Below are 19905 nucleotides of genomic sequence, written 5' to 3' on the forward strand. Positions count from 1 at the left end.
GTAAAGTCGCTAAACGCTAGACGAGTTAAACTTTCTGGCACTGTATTGATGTTAAAGCCTTTACTTTGATAGCTTTGTTTAACTGGCGATAGGGGAAGGATATCGATGAAAACCTACCCTAAATAATTCGATCCCTCAACCTAGTTTAATACAACACGTGAAATCGAAACGTGTTAAATTTGAACGTGCCTATTGAAAACTTCCGTCCCAATTCTATTAACAACTAACTTGATCTCAAATGGTCATGTAGAAAAACAGAACTGTTACGCGGAACTCACATCAGTATGGCTTCTGCGAGAAATGTTGAGTTGAAAATATTTTCCAATTTAATACAGAAACAATAAATTCATGCAGGCACGCAAAATAATAAAATTATGTTTCAGTAGAATACCAGGTAGGCGGAAATTATACAACAGTTAAAAATTACAAGTTAATGCGAGTGTCAAAGAAAACGAAAAGTCATTCATAAACGTAAAACACAAGAGAGACAGCGCAGTGTCGTAGCCAGGCTCATCTCATTAATCTGGGTTTCCACATTAAGCCGGGATGTGCCAATGGTGACAACGAAAATCCTCGGTTGTGGCCGCGGGTCGGCGGCAACAAATCCTTTTGTGAAATCTGCTACAAATATAAATGTTCTTCCTAGCTGTTATCAGAGTTATCAGTGCGTGATACACTCGATTTTCATGCCTAAAAAATATTTTATAATACATATGTTTTAACATAACTATATAAAATAAACATGATATAATAATAATCTGAAAATATAGACTAAGCGTAAGCAAATAGGCATCAGCTCAGACGGCTCGAATAAAATATTAATATCGTTTGTAAATTTAATAAGGTTTCTGGCCACAACACTAGGCGACGATCGCTCATGGCTATAGCAAAACGACACAACAGCACAACACAGCGGAGGCAAGTAAACATAGTGGCCATTGTGCGTGTTGCTACCTTGACGGTGGAGCCAATGTTTCACCGGAGTTTGCGAGTCACCCCTTAGTCAACAGTCCCGGGCCGTGAGTCCACCTCGTTATTAAGTACATATATTATATTTCACTTCTGCGTTAAACCTTATGACGCTATTATGGGACCAAAATAACCAAAAATACTCTAGAAGAATACGATCAAAAGTCAAAATTACAACCAAGTGAATTATCAACAAAAGGGGTAGTAACATGAAATAAAACAATAGATAGCGGAGACCACACTGTGCAAGTCGTCGGTCGCGTGACTGTCTCGCGGGCGGTTTAAGGGCCGCCGTACACGGACTGCTCGAGCAGTTAGCGGCTGAGTGAAATACACGGACCGCTCGAGCGGTCGGCGTCGACTGCTTGAGCTGTCGGTTGTTGACTGCTCGAGCTACGACCCAACTGCTCGAGCAGTCAAATGAGAAAACAGACGCCTCGAGGCCGCAAAGGGCGGGGGGGAGAGGGAAGTCGGAGAGCTGTCGACTGCTCTAGCGCAGTCAACGGCTCGAGCAGTCGGTGTATGCCTCGCAACCGCTCGCGAGCGGTCGACGGCACGATGGAATTTCATCATGCAGTTGACGGCTTGAAGCGGTCGCGACTGCTCGAGCAGTCGTGTGTACGGCAGCGAATGAATGACTATAGTTCACTGCGCGGTCGCGGCTTTAAGCAGTCGGTCTCAACTGCTTGAAGCAGTCCGTGTACGGCGGCTCTAAATGACTTCCTTTGTTTCTTCACATAGCTCGCATCGTACACTTTCAAAGCCGAACATAAATCACAACTTTTGTAAAGTGGCAATTTACCTGGCGCGAACAATATCACTTACGCCATAATCTGAAAGCTTAAGGGGTCGATAGTACTCTACATGTCACAATTAAATGATAGATCTTTTCTTTATATATGTTTTATTTAATAATGATTTAACGAATATCTAATTGTTGAATTTAAAATGGGTCACAACCACATTCTAGTGTTATACAGGGTGTCTCTATAGATTAATTATGGAATAAAATATCCGGCAAATGACCCACAGCTCCGATGACAAGCCGTTTCATGAAATTTTCCATGACTTATAAACATTGTTTTAGAAATCTCTTTTATACATATATAACGAGCATAGCGAGTGACATATTCAAGTGAGTTATTGAAGTGAAAATAAAATTACGCATAATATTCGCGTCTACCTTCTAAATGAGTCCAAAAAGTACATTTATATGTCTAAGAAATTTCAACCTTTGTGCGCTAACACCTGCAGTTAGTTGCTATGTAACCTGTGTAGCAGAGTGGATTCCGGCCGACAACTTTGGTGAAAACTCGCAATTTTTTTTTTAAATTATAAATTGAGATTCTGGGAACAAATTTACAGTCCGTTGTTTATACGATAATCTGTTCAACCATTCGCTCCTCGCAATTTATTAAGTACGTAGTTTGAAGTTTTAGATAATGTTAACTAAATTTAAAGCAAGGAGAGGGAAAGAGTGTTGGAGCTTTTTATTTGCAAAGATAAATAGTTGCACGCGCGAGGCCAGACCAACGATTAATCTAAGTTTAGAGAGTAAACAAGAAGGTGAAGTGATCAGCGCGAGCGTTGTTGAAGTTTAATAAGCGTTAGTTAGCGGGCGGAGGCGCGGCGCCGGCAATAAGGCGACTGTTATCTCCGGTGTGGCGGTTGTGAACAAATTATCGCTCTCGCTTCTATCACCCTAATAGTTGCTAAGCTATTTATTAGTCACATGTTGTTACAGATGGACTTAACCGACATTATCTAACCGGTGAGAAATCGATGCAACAAATAAACACTTATTCGTAATATTTTTTTAATTATTTATGCACATTGTACAACGGCGGACTTAACGCCTTAGGCGTTCTCTACCAGTCTATCTTAGGGTATAATATTCAAATTATTAATCATACAGAAGTGTACGTCTTTTACTAAGGCTAATTTACGATAAACACAACTTCATCCCAAAAGAAGAAAAGGTAAAGGAGAGTAAACATCAAGTCATGAAATAGCTAATTAGGATTTTAAATGTAAGCTGGCGAGTACGTACAACCTAAAAGCGCAACGCGGTGCATGCGGAGTGTGGACGAGGCGGGCCGTCAAAGCGAGAATAATCTCATAACCGCGGCCCGGACGACACGGCCAGCTTATGCCGAGCGCCCTCAGGCTTACTGAGATCGTTCTTTGTACAAACACCACTGCGTTCGCGTCGACTACATACAACAAAGCTCATTACTTATTAACTTTAAAATTATGTAATTATTCGGGTCGCACTCTGCCCGACGACTATTCGTGCGCATCGAAGTTAACGTTACGATGAATTCCCGCAATTTTAGCTTAGCAAGTGAGGGACAATTAAGCGGTTAGAAGTTTCGCAAGTGGTTGCCAGCCGAGGTGGATATTCTATCGCTCCGTATACTTCAATTTCTCCGCGGTCGGTGATGCGTGGCGGCGCAATCGGGCGCGGCTGAGCGATTCCGATCCGATTCGCGGCAGCAGTTTACCTCATTGCAACATTCAACTGCGTGCCCCTTCCGACAACACAAGGCGAATGAAAGCGTCGTCACGATAACACTCAATAAAACACGATTTCAATTGCAACGGTTATTAACAAAAATACAGTTTTATTTCATACCATTGTTTCGAATCCACACGATAGCTTTAGATTTCCTCGTAAAAAAAATATGTGTTATCGCACTCTTTTCTCTATATTTTTTTCGTAGTCCGTCATGGGTTGGCTAGCCTAATCGACAATTTAGTCCAGAACAAAGAAGTAATTTTGTTTCAAAAGACCAAAATATACGTCCTCGTTGGCTAGAAAATGGGGTTATTTATCAAAACAGTACAATGAGAGTGCGGTTGAGAGGCTGAGAGGTGCGAGGTACGAGAGGACTACGCGAGCACCACACTGATTACAGCTCCATATTTAATGAGCCACTCACATGAACCCGCAACAAGCAACGAGCCAGCTTACTAATTTCAATACTTGTCTACATATCTGATTTCTATTATCTGCTGAAATAAACTTATAATTATGTATTGAGTTCACATAAGACGTACCTACTTATAACGTTTTTAAGAGCATTTCAAAGTTAAATATTTTTGTAATTAGTTAATTGTGTTGGTTGACAGCGTTAGCTTCCACTAGCGAAGCACTGCACTTAATGCACGAAGAAAAATCGGGAAATCAGCAAGAGAAAGTGTTCATATGTGGAGTAGGGGCGGCGAGGCCGGGCAAGAGGCGGCGGCGGGCGGCAGAAGACGGCCCGTGCACAGTTTAATTTCCCACGAGGTCGATCTCAGCGCCGCGGAGCGCAACCCGCGGGAATTAATTGCCAGTAATGAATAGTCAAGTGAACGTCCGTTAATTATGTACATCTATACTGAAATTTTAAGATATCATCAACATCTTAAACTTTGGTGAATACATTGACCAAAAACCATAGATATGCAATGGTTTTTGAAGCAATCTTATTTCATCGTGTCTGCGAAGGCTCTGCAACGTTATTCGTGTCAGGTATAGCCTACATTGCAGGTTTCACACGGATTGCAGCTTGGAACAATACAGGTAGCTCGCTGTCTAAATTGTCGCCAGCAGTTCAATAACCCTGTAGTCTTCTTATTCTAGTTTAGAAGCGTAATCGTTTCGTTTACAAAGCAATTTAAAATTCTCAAAAGTTTGCAAATAGCGTTCGGAGAATTACGTCGAATTAATTTTGAAACTGTTTTGTTGTAAAGCGTGAAATTTAATGGCTGTCGAATTTTAAGCTCTAACTATCACTTGGACTTGAGTAATACAAAAGTTGAAATCAGGGTATTGAAATACGGAACAAGTGGGTAACATTGTTTTCTTCTAAATAGCAGTTGGTAAAAAAGGCTAATGGTGGATTTCAATAAATCTTCTATCCGTGGATTTGGTTAAGTACTAGAGATAGGAATTTGACATTGCTTGCAGTAGGTAGGTGGCAAATATTATATGAGACCACGATAATATAAGCAGAACTTTCCCTACAGGCCCATTCGATGGCAATGTAAAAATTTGTAGCACACTATAACCACTAGGCGGTTATGATAGGAGTCCCTAGTCGCGTGTCAGCATGCCAATTCGATAAGACATTATTGATACATCGCATTGTCGGTCGATGGCATAGTGTGATCGTGAAGATTCTATCACATGTGTGAGCGTTACAATCGGTAATGGTGTGTGCAGTTAAGGTGTAGGTTTATTACTTCCTAGTCGGGTAGCGGCGTGGGAACAGGGCCGGAGATAGGCGCTCGTTAGCGGGGCACGCGTCGCGACGCTCCACGGACTAACGGTAACGCCACCTATCTACACGCGGCTTCATTGCCAAACTCGTATGCGACAATGCAATGCACCAAACGTGGCGTAATAACACGCCGCCTTACACACCTGTTATGGTAATACCTACAACAACTGCAGTCCACCATGCATAATAATTGTGACAATTATTTCAAACGACGTCAATATTGTTATGGATGCATAATAATATATGAAACTAATGTTTACTCATACATCTAAGTATAGCTATTTCATTAACATACCGGCAGGCCGGCAGTAGATGATATGAAAATATTTTCCACAAAAACTCCTTACTAACATTAGACATGAATGTTTGTGTGTTTGTTCCATCATAAACGAAACTTGGCAGTAATAACGTATAACTTTTTATCCGGGTGCTGGAAGTAGTTTCCCCAGGCAGCGGGTCAATCTCGTTGCGGCAACTAGGATGTGTATACTTGTATTATAAATAAAAATATATTTTTGTTTGTAATAGATAAACTCAAAAACTAATACACCGATTTAAGAAAAAATCCTGTTGGGAAGCTACACATTTCCCGAGTAACAGGCTATATTTTATCCAGGTATGGGCTGTAGTTCCCACCGGACGCTGGTGAAACCGCGTAAAAACGGCTAGTAAATAATAAAAATATGTATATGAAAAGAGAAATAGATTACATTGAGATGGAGATGGATTGAAAACAAAGGACATTTTGTTCAAATGAGCTGAAATTTAAGAAAAAATAATATGATGATATGAGCACACACAAATAACGGAAGAAGTAATTGTCATGGTTAAATTAGAACGCATACACGGGACCCCGGCTGCTAAGGCTGTAAAGGTTGAAGCTCCAACTTTACTCCAACTACTCCAACAAATTATCCCAAATCATTAACAACTGAAGAACAACTTTTAAATTGGAAATCTATTTTAATATTATAGATAAAAAATACGTATACGTTCTAACATTATTATACGTAAAGTATACGCACTAACATTATCATACATAAAGTATACGTTTAATAATGTTAGTACGAAGTGTTTTAACTTACAATAAGCTCTTAATAAGGCATTAACCCCAAATACCGTTTATTCTGTTGGCGGCGCGTCCGTTGACAAGCGAACGATTTCACGTTGTCTATTTGCGATGATCATTATCCAAATAAAAACATTCGAGATACGTATTCAAACTTTCAAATAATCAATGCTTAAAGGACGAGTTTGAGTGTCACAATGAATGAGAGACGAAAAGAAAGGATATTTCTTTATTACAAACAAGCTTCAGCGAGAGGTTTCACCCGCTTCCTGAGGTAACTACTTCCCGCGCACTGATAAAATGCAGCCTTTATGTATGTTCTCTGAACTATATTCTTGCCAAGTTTCATCAAAATCCGTGCGCACATTTACAAACCTTTCCCTATACAACAGCACGTGAGTAAAATAGTTTTACTTGTTTGATGTTAGTGTGATTATGTGATGTCATTAAACAAATCACGATTTTAGAGTACAGTCGGTATTCGCTTTTTAATTTCACAATGATCTCGTGTTTTGAAAAGCAACGGTATTGCAACACGACCTCAGGAAAGCATATGCAGTTTTTTTTTTCGATTTGGATTTAGTAACTGTCGAGGTATATGACCATATATCAAGATTTCCCATGACTGTATGCATAAGGCGCTTCAGTAAAAACACGTTAGCACAACGTGCCCACTATTGTCAGTGTTCTCTCACGGCACGACATGACCTGACATACACTTTTTCTTTGCTTATGTGTAAAATTATTGAGCTCAGTAAAATGATTGCTCCTCTAAGTATCAGATCAGGCCCGATGGGCGGAAGATATAAATAAGCATTTAAAAGACCATATTTGGGATCCAAAATATTTATTATAATTCATGATTTTGTTTTAACTGTTAACTCATTTTAGACGTTAAAAACTACCAGTCCAGCATACTGCGTTCCTAGGCTTCTCGGTGGAGCTCTGAAATCATCACTTTTGTTCGTTTTGTAAACGGAGACGTGATTTTATTCCTTTTTCTCCACTTTCACTCACAGTTACAGTGCTAAAGTTATTTAGGCTATCTTAAGTATAACGCTCGTTTTAAGCGGTTGATATAGATTTTATGAATTTTACGTTTTTATTTTATCTTATAACTGTAGATTGTTTTGATTAGCACATGTATTGGCGTGAATAATAATATAAACATGTGAAAAAGAAAAAATATTGTTCATTCTTTTAAATCTCATCAGTAATTAGTTGTGTACATAATAGTAATTACAATAATATACATCTAATGGGAAAGGATTAGCTAATTTAAAACCGTGCAAAAGATGATCAGGTCGCTTATCTTAACTGTTTCAACTCCCAATTGATATACTCGAGGGGATCAGCCTATTCGTTCACAGATTAGATATACCTGACCAGGCAATGATATGACTGGATTAAGTAATTAGAAAATAGCTGAAATTTAGGATATCGGTGCGAGATCTAAATTCCTTTCACATATTCAGAAGACAAATCAGTTAGTAAATCGATACCAATATTATAAAGAGGAAAACTTTGTTTGTTTGTTTGGTTGTAATGGATAAACTCAAAAACTACTGGACCGATTTTAAATATTCTTTCACCATTAGAAAACTATATTATCTGCGAGTAACATAGGCTATATTTTATCCCGGTGCGGGCAGTAGCTCCCACGGGACGCGGGTGAAACCGCGGGAAAACGGTTAGTTAAATATAAGTTGCTACTTATAGTACTAACATAATTTAGGCAGTATAATTATTGGACGTACAATAAACGGTGTCTCTTGACGCGAAGAGTGTATAGGTTTCGACATGCACATGACCAAGGTCTAGTTTAATGCACACGTTGCCGACAGACCGGTTCACGACATAGGATCACTCGCGACGTTGCGCAAGAAGGTTATATTTACCATACTGCGGCATCAGATATATTAACTGGTTAGACCGAGTTTATAAACCCAGATTTATTTTACTCTAAACGATGCAGTAAATAATCAAAATAATTATTCTAAGTAATAATTTGACGACTTTCTGACTATGTTCGGTAGAAGAAGAAACATTGGTGAAATTAATTACAAGCTTTTGCTCGCGTTGTTACCCGTTCCGGTACCATTGTTTTTAAAATAAATATATTATATTCTGCTACTCTGTGTGAAGAGGAATCAGTCCAACTGCTTTCGCGTTATAAAAGTTTAAACAAACGCGACTTTGGGTGTAAATAAGATTTGGTGTTTACATAATTGCCCATATGGCCACCTACGATACCTTATGTACTTTCAACTTCTTTGAAATAGTTAATAAATTAAAAGCTAAAAAACCCGTCAAGAAAGTAAAAGGTCACGCTTAGTGTAGTAGTTCCCGATTGTAGCTCATACTTATCCCGACCACTTTATCAACTCAGAAAAAATCTATTCAACGCGAAGTAGCCCAAAGTACAGTGACATCTCTCGGAAAATTGAGTTATTTATTAGTATAACTGAATAATTAAAAAAAACAAAGATTTCGCCCAGTAAGTTCAAAATTATTTTTCTAGAAGGTCTTTGAGACATATGTATGTGAATTTATTCACATTTTCTTAAACTTATGGTTCAAAAGGTTTTCAAGTTTCGGAGTCATTGTTTCCTAAAATATAAACATTTTTGCTTATTTAATAAGATCGTCTTGCCAACAGGATTCAACACAATTACATAAGTTATGTAATTTCCTACATAAAGTCAAGTGTGACTACAACGTGTGTGTTGAAACTTTAAACGAAATAGTTATTTAATCCTACTAATATTATAAACGCGAAAGTTTGTATGTATGGATGTATGGATGTTTGTTACTCTTTCACGCAAAAACTACTGAATGGATTTTAATGAAACTTTACAATAATATAGCTTATACATCAGAATAACACATAGGCTACAATTTGTAAACATATTGTTCGAAATACTAAACCTGCGCAGACGAAGTCGCGGGCACCAGCTAGTTATAAAATAAAAAAGGATAAAATGAGGTAAGACAGTAGATTTATATATTACTAACTGTCACAGGGAACCCTAAAAAGCGTCGATTAACGCGTGCGGGTATCGAGATTAAATATTCGCCGCTGAACTGAGCACATTACAAATTGTTGGGTTGTATAAACTGCACGATTTATTTACTTATATTAGGAGAGCCCCTATCAGAGTCCAAGCTGGAAATAGGGCACTTCTCTTGAACAAGTCATGATAAATAGTTTCACCTTCATTTCTTTATTTAACTTGCTTACTACCGACATCTACCGAGACCATTCCGAAGTCAGTATGTGGGCATAAAAACGTCTGCAAGTATTGTCTGCGAACTGTTTAAAAGAGAATTAGGCGTTCCTGAGTCGGCTATCAGTCATGAGATTGTCAAAATATGATAGCCTGTAAATTAAAAATTACTTCTAGATTGGGCTTTAACTCAATAAGGCATAAAGAAAAAGTGTTTATACTGCTTAACATGATCACCTGGCATACGTTTTTGTACTTGCTTGTGTAATAGCTTGCGCCTATCGAATAGAACGACCAACCAAAGTCTAGGCAGTTACCAAATATCCTTAAAAAATCATAATCGACGTTGCCCGCCCAGGGTCTAGAGTTTGTATTTAGTTCGGTAATAAAACTATGTGTTTGTATGTTACGACGAGTTTGGGTTATACATATGCAAAATGTAATATGTATTATTTTTCTTGAGTACATGTACCTACATATTTCGCAAATACTTGAAAAGCAACTTGATATCCGGCTCGAAGAAGAAGCTTGTGATCAATAGACATCAAGGTTTCAAACAAAAGAGAACAAGTAGCACTGTACAATCTGTAGTGCTGTAGCATTTACACAATCAGGCCAAAAGCGAAGTTTTGTTTGGCCAGAAAGCCTGATGTGTGCATAGTAAACAGGGGCTTGATTCTGCTAATTTTACTTAAGCGACATACGATTGATTTCCAACTATGATTCATTCGCTCAATTACGATTGAAGCGTATGTAGCATTTCGTTATTTTGTCTTTTAAATAAACGTTATCCTTTTCTGTGATTCAATAGCGAATTACATTGTCTGCAAACTATTTACGATTACAATACGATTGTAGAGCAAACTACCGTATAGATCAAATGGCAGACCAATCGCGGACCAAAGAAATATCATTGGAATACGATTGGTCTCATATTAGTAGCAGAATGCCCGCTAAGGTTAAAACTGCTATAGCGATTCAATTTTGACATTATTAACTTAGCAGAATCGAGCCCCAGTAGGTGGGCACGGAGCGGCAGGCACTGACCTGCACGTCGAAGGGCTGGTGGTGCTGCGAGGAGTCGGGCGCCTGCTGCACGACGGAGGCGCCGTTGACGAGGCTGGCGGCCTGCCCCGCCACGCCGCCCACGCCGCCGCTCGCGCCGCCGCCCACTCCTCCGACGCCACCCCCGTACTACGCGCAAAACAGATTACACCTTACTTACAATACTGTTTCTTATGAGTGTCTATGATACTGGACAATAAAGACAATTGCTTTCTTTTAATACCAATGTTAAAATATCCTTTTTTTGTGGGATGCAGATAGAATTTGATGTATTTAATATGGATAGAATTTTAATTAAATCTTCTAAGAATATGAAATAAATGGATATGTTTTCAGATTCTTTTGGAAGAAGTTCAAACAATTGGGGGAGAAAATTATGTTTTTAAGAATAATTTTATTTTTTACATGCATTAATTATATTGTTGTTAGAAGCAATGAAGCATTTCCTTATGTTATTTGTATGTAACTAACCTGCTGCGTGCTGGCAAAACTATTGTTGTCGAACTGTGGATGCTGCTCCATTTGTAAAACGAGTTCAATGTGTTGATTCATAGAGTCGTTCAATGTCATACCTGAAACGAATTTATGTTGTATTTTGTTCTGATACAAGTATTAAGTAGATGAAAATTTTAAATTTGATGTCTACTAACCAGGGTGGATTTGCGGGTGTTGAGGGTGAGGCAGACCTTGCAGAGGCGCCACGCCTAACATCCCTGGATGATGCTGTAACAGAAATAACAATACATGAACTAACTAATATCAATCTTTCAATGTGTGGAAGCCCTTTCTGATCAGATCTATTAAAGACAACTTTTAGCCATCAGCTGATTAGTTCAGAGAGGTACATTCTATAATGAGTTAACAATCACTTTTGTAAAACAACGTTTTTTAGAGTAATACCCTTCTACTCTAGCTGACAGATATTGCTGTGAACTGCAGACTTTTAGTTGGTCGATAGTTTTTTTGGGCTGATAAGTCGGTATGCAGATAAATGGTAGTTAAGCACATTACAAAGATATGATTGGAATAGAGCCTCTCTTATTAAAACATAATTGATAACAATCGCTCAACTTTCGGCCAACTGTTTAGTATGCAGTGTCAGTTTATGGAGTAGGGATGTGTGCGTACCTGTGGATGCGAGAGATGCGGCAGATGGTGCAGCTGCTGCGGCTGCGGCTGCGGCAGCGCGTGCGGCGGCAGCAGCGGGAAGGCGGGCGCGTCGCCGTTGCGCACGGCGCCCGCCTCCTCCTCCGCCGGCGACGGCTGCCGCGACCCCGGCGTGCGGCTGCACATACATTATTAGGTACATCATTACTATGCAACTACGGCATACCCAGCGTGTTGACTACACCCAAATCCCCCTAGCTTGGGGGAGGCAGTGTAGTCCAGCGGTGAACGTTTTTCTGCGACGACCACATATAGAGTTCTCGTGAAATTACTATGCCCCCTGAGGTCCGTGCATGCACAGTTTTTTGTACTATTCACTACTAGCCAACTTCGAAGCAACAAAGTAATTTGATGAGCATTATATTGCAAATAATGAAGTGGTTTTTCATTCGGCAATAATCCTTGAAACCTTCAAGACATAGAGGCTTTATATGTGACTCATAGTTTTAGACGCTAAAACTATTGTAATAAGATTAGTAGTTTTTGCTGAACTTTGACTAAAAACATAATGAAAATCAACATAAAGATATACATAAAGTTAATTAGACATTGCTGAATAATACTTTTTTTTTAATGGGTGTATTAACGAAAAATGCGTGTTTTAGAATATTTCCTCATACATATTTACGTGTAAGCATAGTTCTATCAATTAAACTGAGTTTAAAGTTAATCAAAAATCCCTTGTATTGCCAAAAACATTGAATTGATAGCACAGATCATATGTAGATCAATCGCTTCGCAATGGCGGTCAGTTTATCAGAGAAATCTCAAGCATGTGAATGATAGTGAGCGGTCGGTAGAGCAGGCTTCGCGGCGTGCGGCGCTTGGCATTGACAGAGGCCATGATCCACGCGCGCGGTTATTGCCCGCCGGCCGCCGCCGCGCGCGCACTCTTCCGTCTGCACGCCTGCCGCTCGGTGGCCTTCGCGACCATCTAACGTATCGACCACTCATACTCATTTGTGTATTGACCGAGATAAGTAGCGGACAGCGTCTTTCTTTTATCAGTTATTTTGATTGGATGTATAATCATGGTAATTTTATTTTTAGGAAATATCATGTGTGTTGTATGAGAGTTTGGTTTTGTTTGTTGTTATTTTTTTTTAATCTCATTAGCGATAATAATTGTTTATTATTTTTATTTAACAGAGTCTGGAACAGATTAATCACCATTTTTTATTGCCGCATCTCGAAACTATAAAAATATTATAATGTTTCCGACTTCGACTAACCAATTTGTGTTTCATCATCAAATACTTCCTCTATAAACTTAATAAATGAAACATATCATGAGTCCAGACATGTAACAATCAGCAACGCTGTGTCAGTTTCGCCAATATGCTTTGAACACTTCGCGAACACAATACGAGTTAAGAAGGACATTAGAACCAAATACTCACTTGAAAGCTTTGTCATCTTCTTGTCCATTATGAAGTCCATTAGGTAGAGATCCATGTTCGTGAAGTTCATGCAAATCCTTCTCGAATGGAGAGGCCGATTTGTCTTCTGGGCGCTCCTCAAGGACCATGCCACGTAATCCAGCGACGACGCCGGGTACCTTTTCTCCTCCGCCAGTAGCCACACCACCTGCTTCTACGAGATGTGAATAATTAATTCTTGATGAAACTGCAACAAAGTGGTATACAATGGAAGTTAATATCATTTTCAAGCAGTATTCAATTTAATTTGGAATAACATTTTAGATTCAGTATAATTCTTCGCTGCCTTTACAAGGCAGCGAAGAATTATACGAAAATGACATGTTTGAGTCTATTGTTGCAACATCGCGTTAGCGATATAGCTCAGCTGTTTATTGTTGATGTCAAGATGATTTTAAAAGGTGCAATACTGTGATGAACTACAAAATTATGAATTACAGATGGCATAGACCATACCTGTAGGAGATCCTCCGAGTACATATTCGACCATTTTGACGCCGAGTCCAGCAGTATCACGAGGCGACAGAATGCTGCCGGCATCACCGCCGGGGAACGCGACACCTCGTCGCGTGCCCATCATTGGAACGCCCACATTGTGTTCCACGGCTATAAAAACATTATGTTCAAAAACCATGCATTACTTAATTACATCAGCTGTATTATTGTTATTTAGTATGTTGTGTAGTCTGTTCTAGCAGGATTTCATAACAGAGAGTCATTTCGATGTCAAAGCTCCGATTGCCATCGAAGATTATTATTTCTTATAAATACCAACAAATGTTATTTGTCTAACAAGGACAAAAACTAGAAAGGTAATTTTATGTAATGAATGAGAAAGTGTCGAAGTGTAACGAACCTTGTGCAGACCAGGTCGGATCACGCCACATCTGCTCGGGGTTCAACTGCAGAGGCGGCAGGTGGGGAGGGCCCTTGCTGTCCCCGCCAGCGCCGGGGCCTTTGTCCCATAGTTTTTTTGCAGCAGGTGCAATCTAAAAACGATAAAAACATTTTCTAATCATTAATAAACTATACTAATGTTAACAGTTGTATAACAATTTGTTGCCAGATCAAGAATAGCCACTGGAATAATAGAACACATTATATCGGAAATAACATCAAGCATCTTTACACATCAGCGAAATTATGGCATTTTAAATACCAGACAACCATTACAGAAAATTTCAATTTTAAATTGGTAAAGACAAAAGCATTCAACAGGGATACAATAAAATACAAGCAGATGTCATGCTTTTAACATATAGTACATTAATAATGTCAGGCTAAATATTTTTACTTAAATTTCTTAAAACAAATTATGAAGCAAGGAACCTTCATCCAAATACTTAACAACTTACTTTAAGTGGCGTTAGAATGATGTCCTACTGTTATTATTACTGTACCATTATTTAAAGTGAATGTTTCAGTGTTTGAAGCTTGGTTTGGTAATTTATTTTTATGTCCTTTGTCCTTCCTTCATATTGATCTTTTGTTAAACGTTAAATCGTTCATAATCTGCTTTTACTAACTGAATAGAAAATATAAGGACAAAAACAGGTGACTTGAGATCAAGACAGAGACATACATAGCAACACACTTATAACATATCATGTGATACTTGTTGTGCAGAAATATTTGGCTGGCAGACTTGACGATACACTATCAGTAACAACTAAAAGCTGGCTCTTTCTTCACCTAAAGCGCTTACAAAGCTACATCCTAATCATAATGATAACAAAGCAGAGTTATGGTTCAAAGTATTGGTCTGTAATAATAGAACTTCTGCGTAAGTAATTATAATAAAATAAAATAAATATACTACTATATGATACACCTGCTATCTGAGACTTGCCAGGACTCTTACACTTTAAGCTGTTAATTATTACCTGCAGTCATTGAAAGAAATACTGTCTCTGAGGTTCTATTTATTTGCTTCCCAATTTTCGAGTAGGTAACAAATTGTCTGGATTATTATTATTATCCAGCAACACTGTTAAGCATCCCAATCTAAAGTAATAAAGGTTTATTCTTTTTTGGTTTGTTTAGAATTCTTTCACAGGTAACGCACTAAACTGTTACGAGTAACATCCCTACTAATATTATAAATGCAAAAGTAACTCTGTCTGTCTGTTATGCTTTCACGTCTAAACCACTGAACCAATTTTAATAAAATTTGGTACAGACATAGAGTTGATCTTGAGAAAGAACATAGAATAGTTTTTATCACGGACTTTGGAAGAGTTCTCTTGGAAACGCGATCGGGCGGAAGCTAGTTTTGCTATATTTCATCTGGGGACGGACCCAATGGACGCAAGGGAAACCAAATAATAGCACTCAAACTAACTGCAGATTTCTGCAATTTTGATTAGTAATCATTGAACTTTTAAAATAAGCTCCATATAAAATATGTCAAATATCAATTTCTAATTGCAAATCTATTGATAGATAAGTTATAGAAATCTACAGTAAATCTAAACCTTATTTTATGAACAGTTTTTGACAGCAAACAGAAATGATGCAGTTTGTTTCAATAGTTTTTACATCAGTCAGGCCTATTATATCTATTACAGTTTCTCTTGAAACATCAAATTATTTATAGAATTTTATTTTCAAAAAGTATGTCATGAAGAAAACAAATAAGAAACTCCTTGGTAATCATGGCGATTTTTTATTTATTGATAAAAAATACTAAATAGTCATCTTTAAGATAAAGGTGTATGAAAATAATATTATGGGCATGTCAGAATCAATAGAATCAGCTATGTAACTGTATAAGTAAGAAAATTATAGTTTTACTGCCACTGCGAGCTGATCTTGGATATTCTCTTGTAAATAAATACCAATTCAATGTTACTATTTTTTAGTTTTAGGATTACTACCGAGAAGGCTTTACAGACAATGCAATAATTTCATTGTAATTCGAATTTTATAATGTAGACCAGAAACAGTTCAAATATCCTGACCTAAATATAACTTTATTGGTATTTACAGACCTTTAGCTTATAGCTATAACTTCGAGTTAAAATAATCTTGTTGTTATTTATTTATCATGGGTATGTACACCATGCAAATGGAATCTCTCTTAAATATTAATAATAGCAGTATCTGATACTGCTGTTATGTAAACGTGGATGGAAATCTTTTAAAAATCTGCTGGGAATACTCCAGTAAAACCAAGATATTGAAGCAAGTTTTCATATTGTTCAATTAATGAATCTGTTTCCCATAAATTATTTTCCCTGTGACTCATTTAAATACTGATAAAAGAAGAAATAAACAAGAAAATATGTAAGGTGATCACTAAAAGCTTTATAGTAAAAGGATATTTTTGTGCACTACATAGAATTTTAATTTGCTGGTATGAACTAAAAAGTATTGAAGATTAGAATAAAATGTAAATCATTGACAGTTGAAAGGAAGAAATACCTTATTCTATGTTCATACATAGAAATCTGAAGACCTATTATGTACCTAATTAATTGGTCACACACACCGCTGCCGATCCAATGGCGACAACAACAGAGTTATCATGTGAAACTAAACCAATTTTACAGAATCAATGACTGAGACATACGATTATGATAACGTATACTCAATAGTCCATAGAAGATCGACTTCCCACGCTATTACTCTTTAAAAAAAAGTAAAGTAACAAACCGGTGAACAATTTCCGAATCAGAAATGGCGGACGCCGGTGACAAGTAAACAAAACAAAAACGGACCTGTTGCTCGAAAAAACCAGGATTTCCGTAACTTCATGACTTAAAACAGCAACCAACTTGTCTAATCTACGATATAAAACTCACCATGTCGGGGCCCATATCCTTAACATCAGTTTCGAAAAAAAAGTCGCTCAAGGGTTTCATGCGTACAATCCGCCTAAAGCTCAGTCATGTACTACAACGAAAGCTTATCGTGAGAAAATAACACTTTATACGTGAAACACTAGTTCTATATAACATATACACTAACCACAACAATTATAAAGCACATTTCTTACACTAAAATGTTTATTTGCAGCGAAATAAAACTAGAAAGATCCAAACTCAAATAATACAATGTTGACTTGTTTCGAACAAAGGACGTACGCCGACCACAGCGCCTGCGTTATAATTCCCCGTACAAGGGAGCGTCGCACGGAGCAAAGTTTAGTGTTCGCATTTGATAGATGGCGTGCACACCAAAACTGGGTAACCATAGAACCTAAACTGCTGGAGGCGCGATCGTTTGTAGACTGTTTTTATAGTCTATGCCTTTTGGCGCTCTATTGAACTTCGTAATTTTTCAGTGCTAGAGGTACGGACTTACGCCTTTAGAAGACCTACGTAATGAAGATAATTCTATTACATTACGGAATAAAACGTTCATATTTGTGTTGCGAAGACTAGAAAATAATGTCTATTTTATTTTCGTTGATTAAGATACAGTTAAATTGAGCGACTCTCAGCTGTCACACCCTGCTTTACCGCAGTGTTCGAACGAAAATTCTATTTTTGAGCGGCGTAAACCGGTAAAGTTTTACACATTGTGATTGCAAAATAAAAAAATCCTCCGTGTCTACATACGTTCCTACGTAGTGTTCCACATAGTTAAGCGTAGGAAAATATTTTTTTATAAGTTCCACACCCTGTCCGTCTTTAAGCGTACACTATGTCCATGCCGATTTCTTCTCTTCTAGAAAACGTCTCAAACTTGATTTGTATTATGTAATTTAATTTTTAAGTTGTAAGGATGAGTGAATAAAGTTATTTGGGAAGTGAGTGTGATCCAGTTACGTACTTATTTTTCCTTCTTATTTATGGGCAATAAACTGATAGTATGTAATTCCGCTTTCTTAATACAAAATTAATTTCTCCAGAAATAAAAAGCAGAATACTGTCTTTCACAGGTGAGTGGTAAGTAACGAAGTGGCCGGAGATGTTGGACCCACAGATCTATCTCTTCAGCCGCTTTTATCTCGATTGATCACTTATTGCAACTCGTTAGCGACTAGTTTCCGGGGTCCAGGTAAATGAGTAAGCCGGTGAATCTCTAACTGCCATTTTACACGTAGTTATTGCACTATTATCGGCCTGTCCGGGAGCACAGTCCTAGTTTTTCCAACCGTAGTCTATTCGCGTCTTAGCACACTTGCCAAAGTTTGCTTCCAGAGTTAGCAATAGTTTAGCTAAAACCAGCGATTTTCGTTGGTATATTTCTATAGTGCATACAGGGATAATCGGTGATAATGTCACCATTACTTTCATAAAATTGTTTGTTGTAAATAGTCCGGGTCTGTATAGTCCCGTGTGCATGGCAGACATATTAATTCAATTTATAATATGAATGTGTACGCGCTGCAGCGTGACTGAGGTGTGGTTCTATTCAGTCGGATACATAATTAAGCTTGCTGTACAGACAGCCCGTCGTTATTGATTCGGTTTGTTATCACATAAGGGATAATCCTTGTACCCACGCCGCTAGTATGGATTGTGTTATGGTACGCAATTTACATGTTATTTTGTTTATCTTCAGTTACATAAATACTAATATTATTAAACAGATAAAGTTCATATGTAGGTATGTAGGCAATTTCGTAGAAACACATTTTATTTTTTCAAAAAATTACCACTATTAGAGCTTAGAGCCTTATGATGTCAGAGAGATAAGCTTTAGATTTCGTATAGAAGTCCGAGACTCTTTTTTAGAATGAGCGGAGTTCATGGTAAAAAGTAGGTTCAAAGACCGGTAAACATGACAAGTTCAAACTTTATAGTAATCAGCAAACTTTCTACAAATGTCGTCTCAAACAAGAGCAGTGCAAGTCGTATCTTATTGATTAAACCTTCTTTCCAAAATACATGATACGATATGATTGTCTGGCTAGCATTATTTATTTTCTACAAGATTTTATTTACTTTTCGTCACGCTCGACCATAGTATGAAAGAAAGTTAGGAACTCCATCTTAAAGGCCTAAGGCAGAAATATTCAATATTTTTCGGAAAGCTCGCTGTGCTTTGCTGTGGTAACATAAAGCGCGAATGCGAACTGATAACAGCATAGGGTCAATATTTTCAAAAAGTTTTGTAGGGTTTATCGAAGAATTAGAGAATAAAGGCTATCGAGCCTGCGTGCAAAATTACAAGATATATAGAGCTATGCGTTTTCATTGCAACAGGATAAAAATAAATAATAAAGTACATATTGAAAATAACAATACGTTTTCTTCTCGTGTGACTATCGGAAATGTATTGAACAATACTTGAGCAAATGGATAAGCTGATGACAAAACGCTCCTATCTCATCTACATGTTACATGATAATTTTATTTGTAAAGTAGTGTTAACTTATGATATAAGTAATACATCGAGTCACAAGCAAATTGCACGGCCGCAGATGTACGACTCCTTCACTCTCACATAATCCGATAGGACGGAAATTCGACACAACCGGAGAGACGCAGAACTGAAATTAACGTATTCTCCGATGCACGGGTGTATCGATCAACAACTTCCAGGCTGCTTTGTTAAAGTTTTCTAGGAAAAGGTTTCGACCCGACACGGGAATCGAACTGATGGCTTATAAACCAGAAGAACAAATAAGCGACTGCGGGAATTGGTTCCTACAGGGCGAGGGTCTCACCCGCGGGCGGAATTTATAGTCCATTTGAGGAGGCATTTAAATAAAGGTATATATTTTAAGGTTGCATAAAAGAATGCAACGC

General features: G+C 37.9%; 1 protein-coding gene across 9 annotated transcripts in view; it reads right to left on the reverse strand.

The window, feature by feature from the left end:
• Positions 1-19905, reverse strand: part of LOC110370345 (maternal protein pumilio) — a 70186-nt gene that overhangs the window by 44455 nt on the left and 5826 nt on the right. For 5 of the 9 annotated variants that reach the window (XM_064034604.1, XM_049842670.2, XM_021326103.3 and 2 more), the window contains 7 exons: positions 14061-14193; positions 13661-13810; positions 13166-13391; positions 11727-11883; positions 11249-11321; positions 11070-11170; positions 10581-10727 (listed from right to left, as the gene is read on the reverse strand). In XM_064034604.1, the coding sequence (XP_063890674.1) occupies positions 10581-10727; positions 11070-11170; positions 11249-11321; positions 11727-11883; positions 13166-13391; positions 13661-13810; positions 14061-14193 (987 nt within the window). Of the gene's footprint in view, positions 1-10580; positions 10728-11069; positions 11171-11248; positions 11322-11726; positions 11884-13165; positions 13392-13660; positions 13811-14060; positions 14194-17007; positions 17192-19905 lie in introns of those variants that run through there. The other 4 variants (XM_049842672.2, XM_021326128.3, XM_021326119.3 and 1 more) reach the window with 4 other exon arrangements.

This window comes from Helicoverpa armigera, chromosome 5 (assembly GCF_030705265.1).
Source record: "Helicoverpa armigera isolate CAAS_96S chromosome 5, ASM3070526v1, whole genome shotgun sequence".
NCBI classification, from domain to species: Eukaryota; Metazoa; Arthropoda; class Insecta; order Lepidoptera; family Noctuidae; genus Helicoverpa; species Helicoverpa armigera.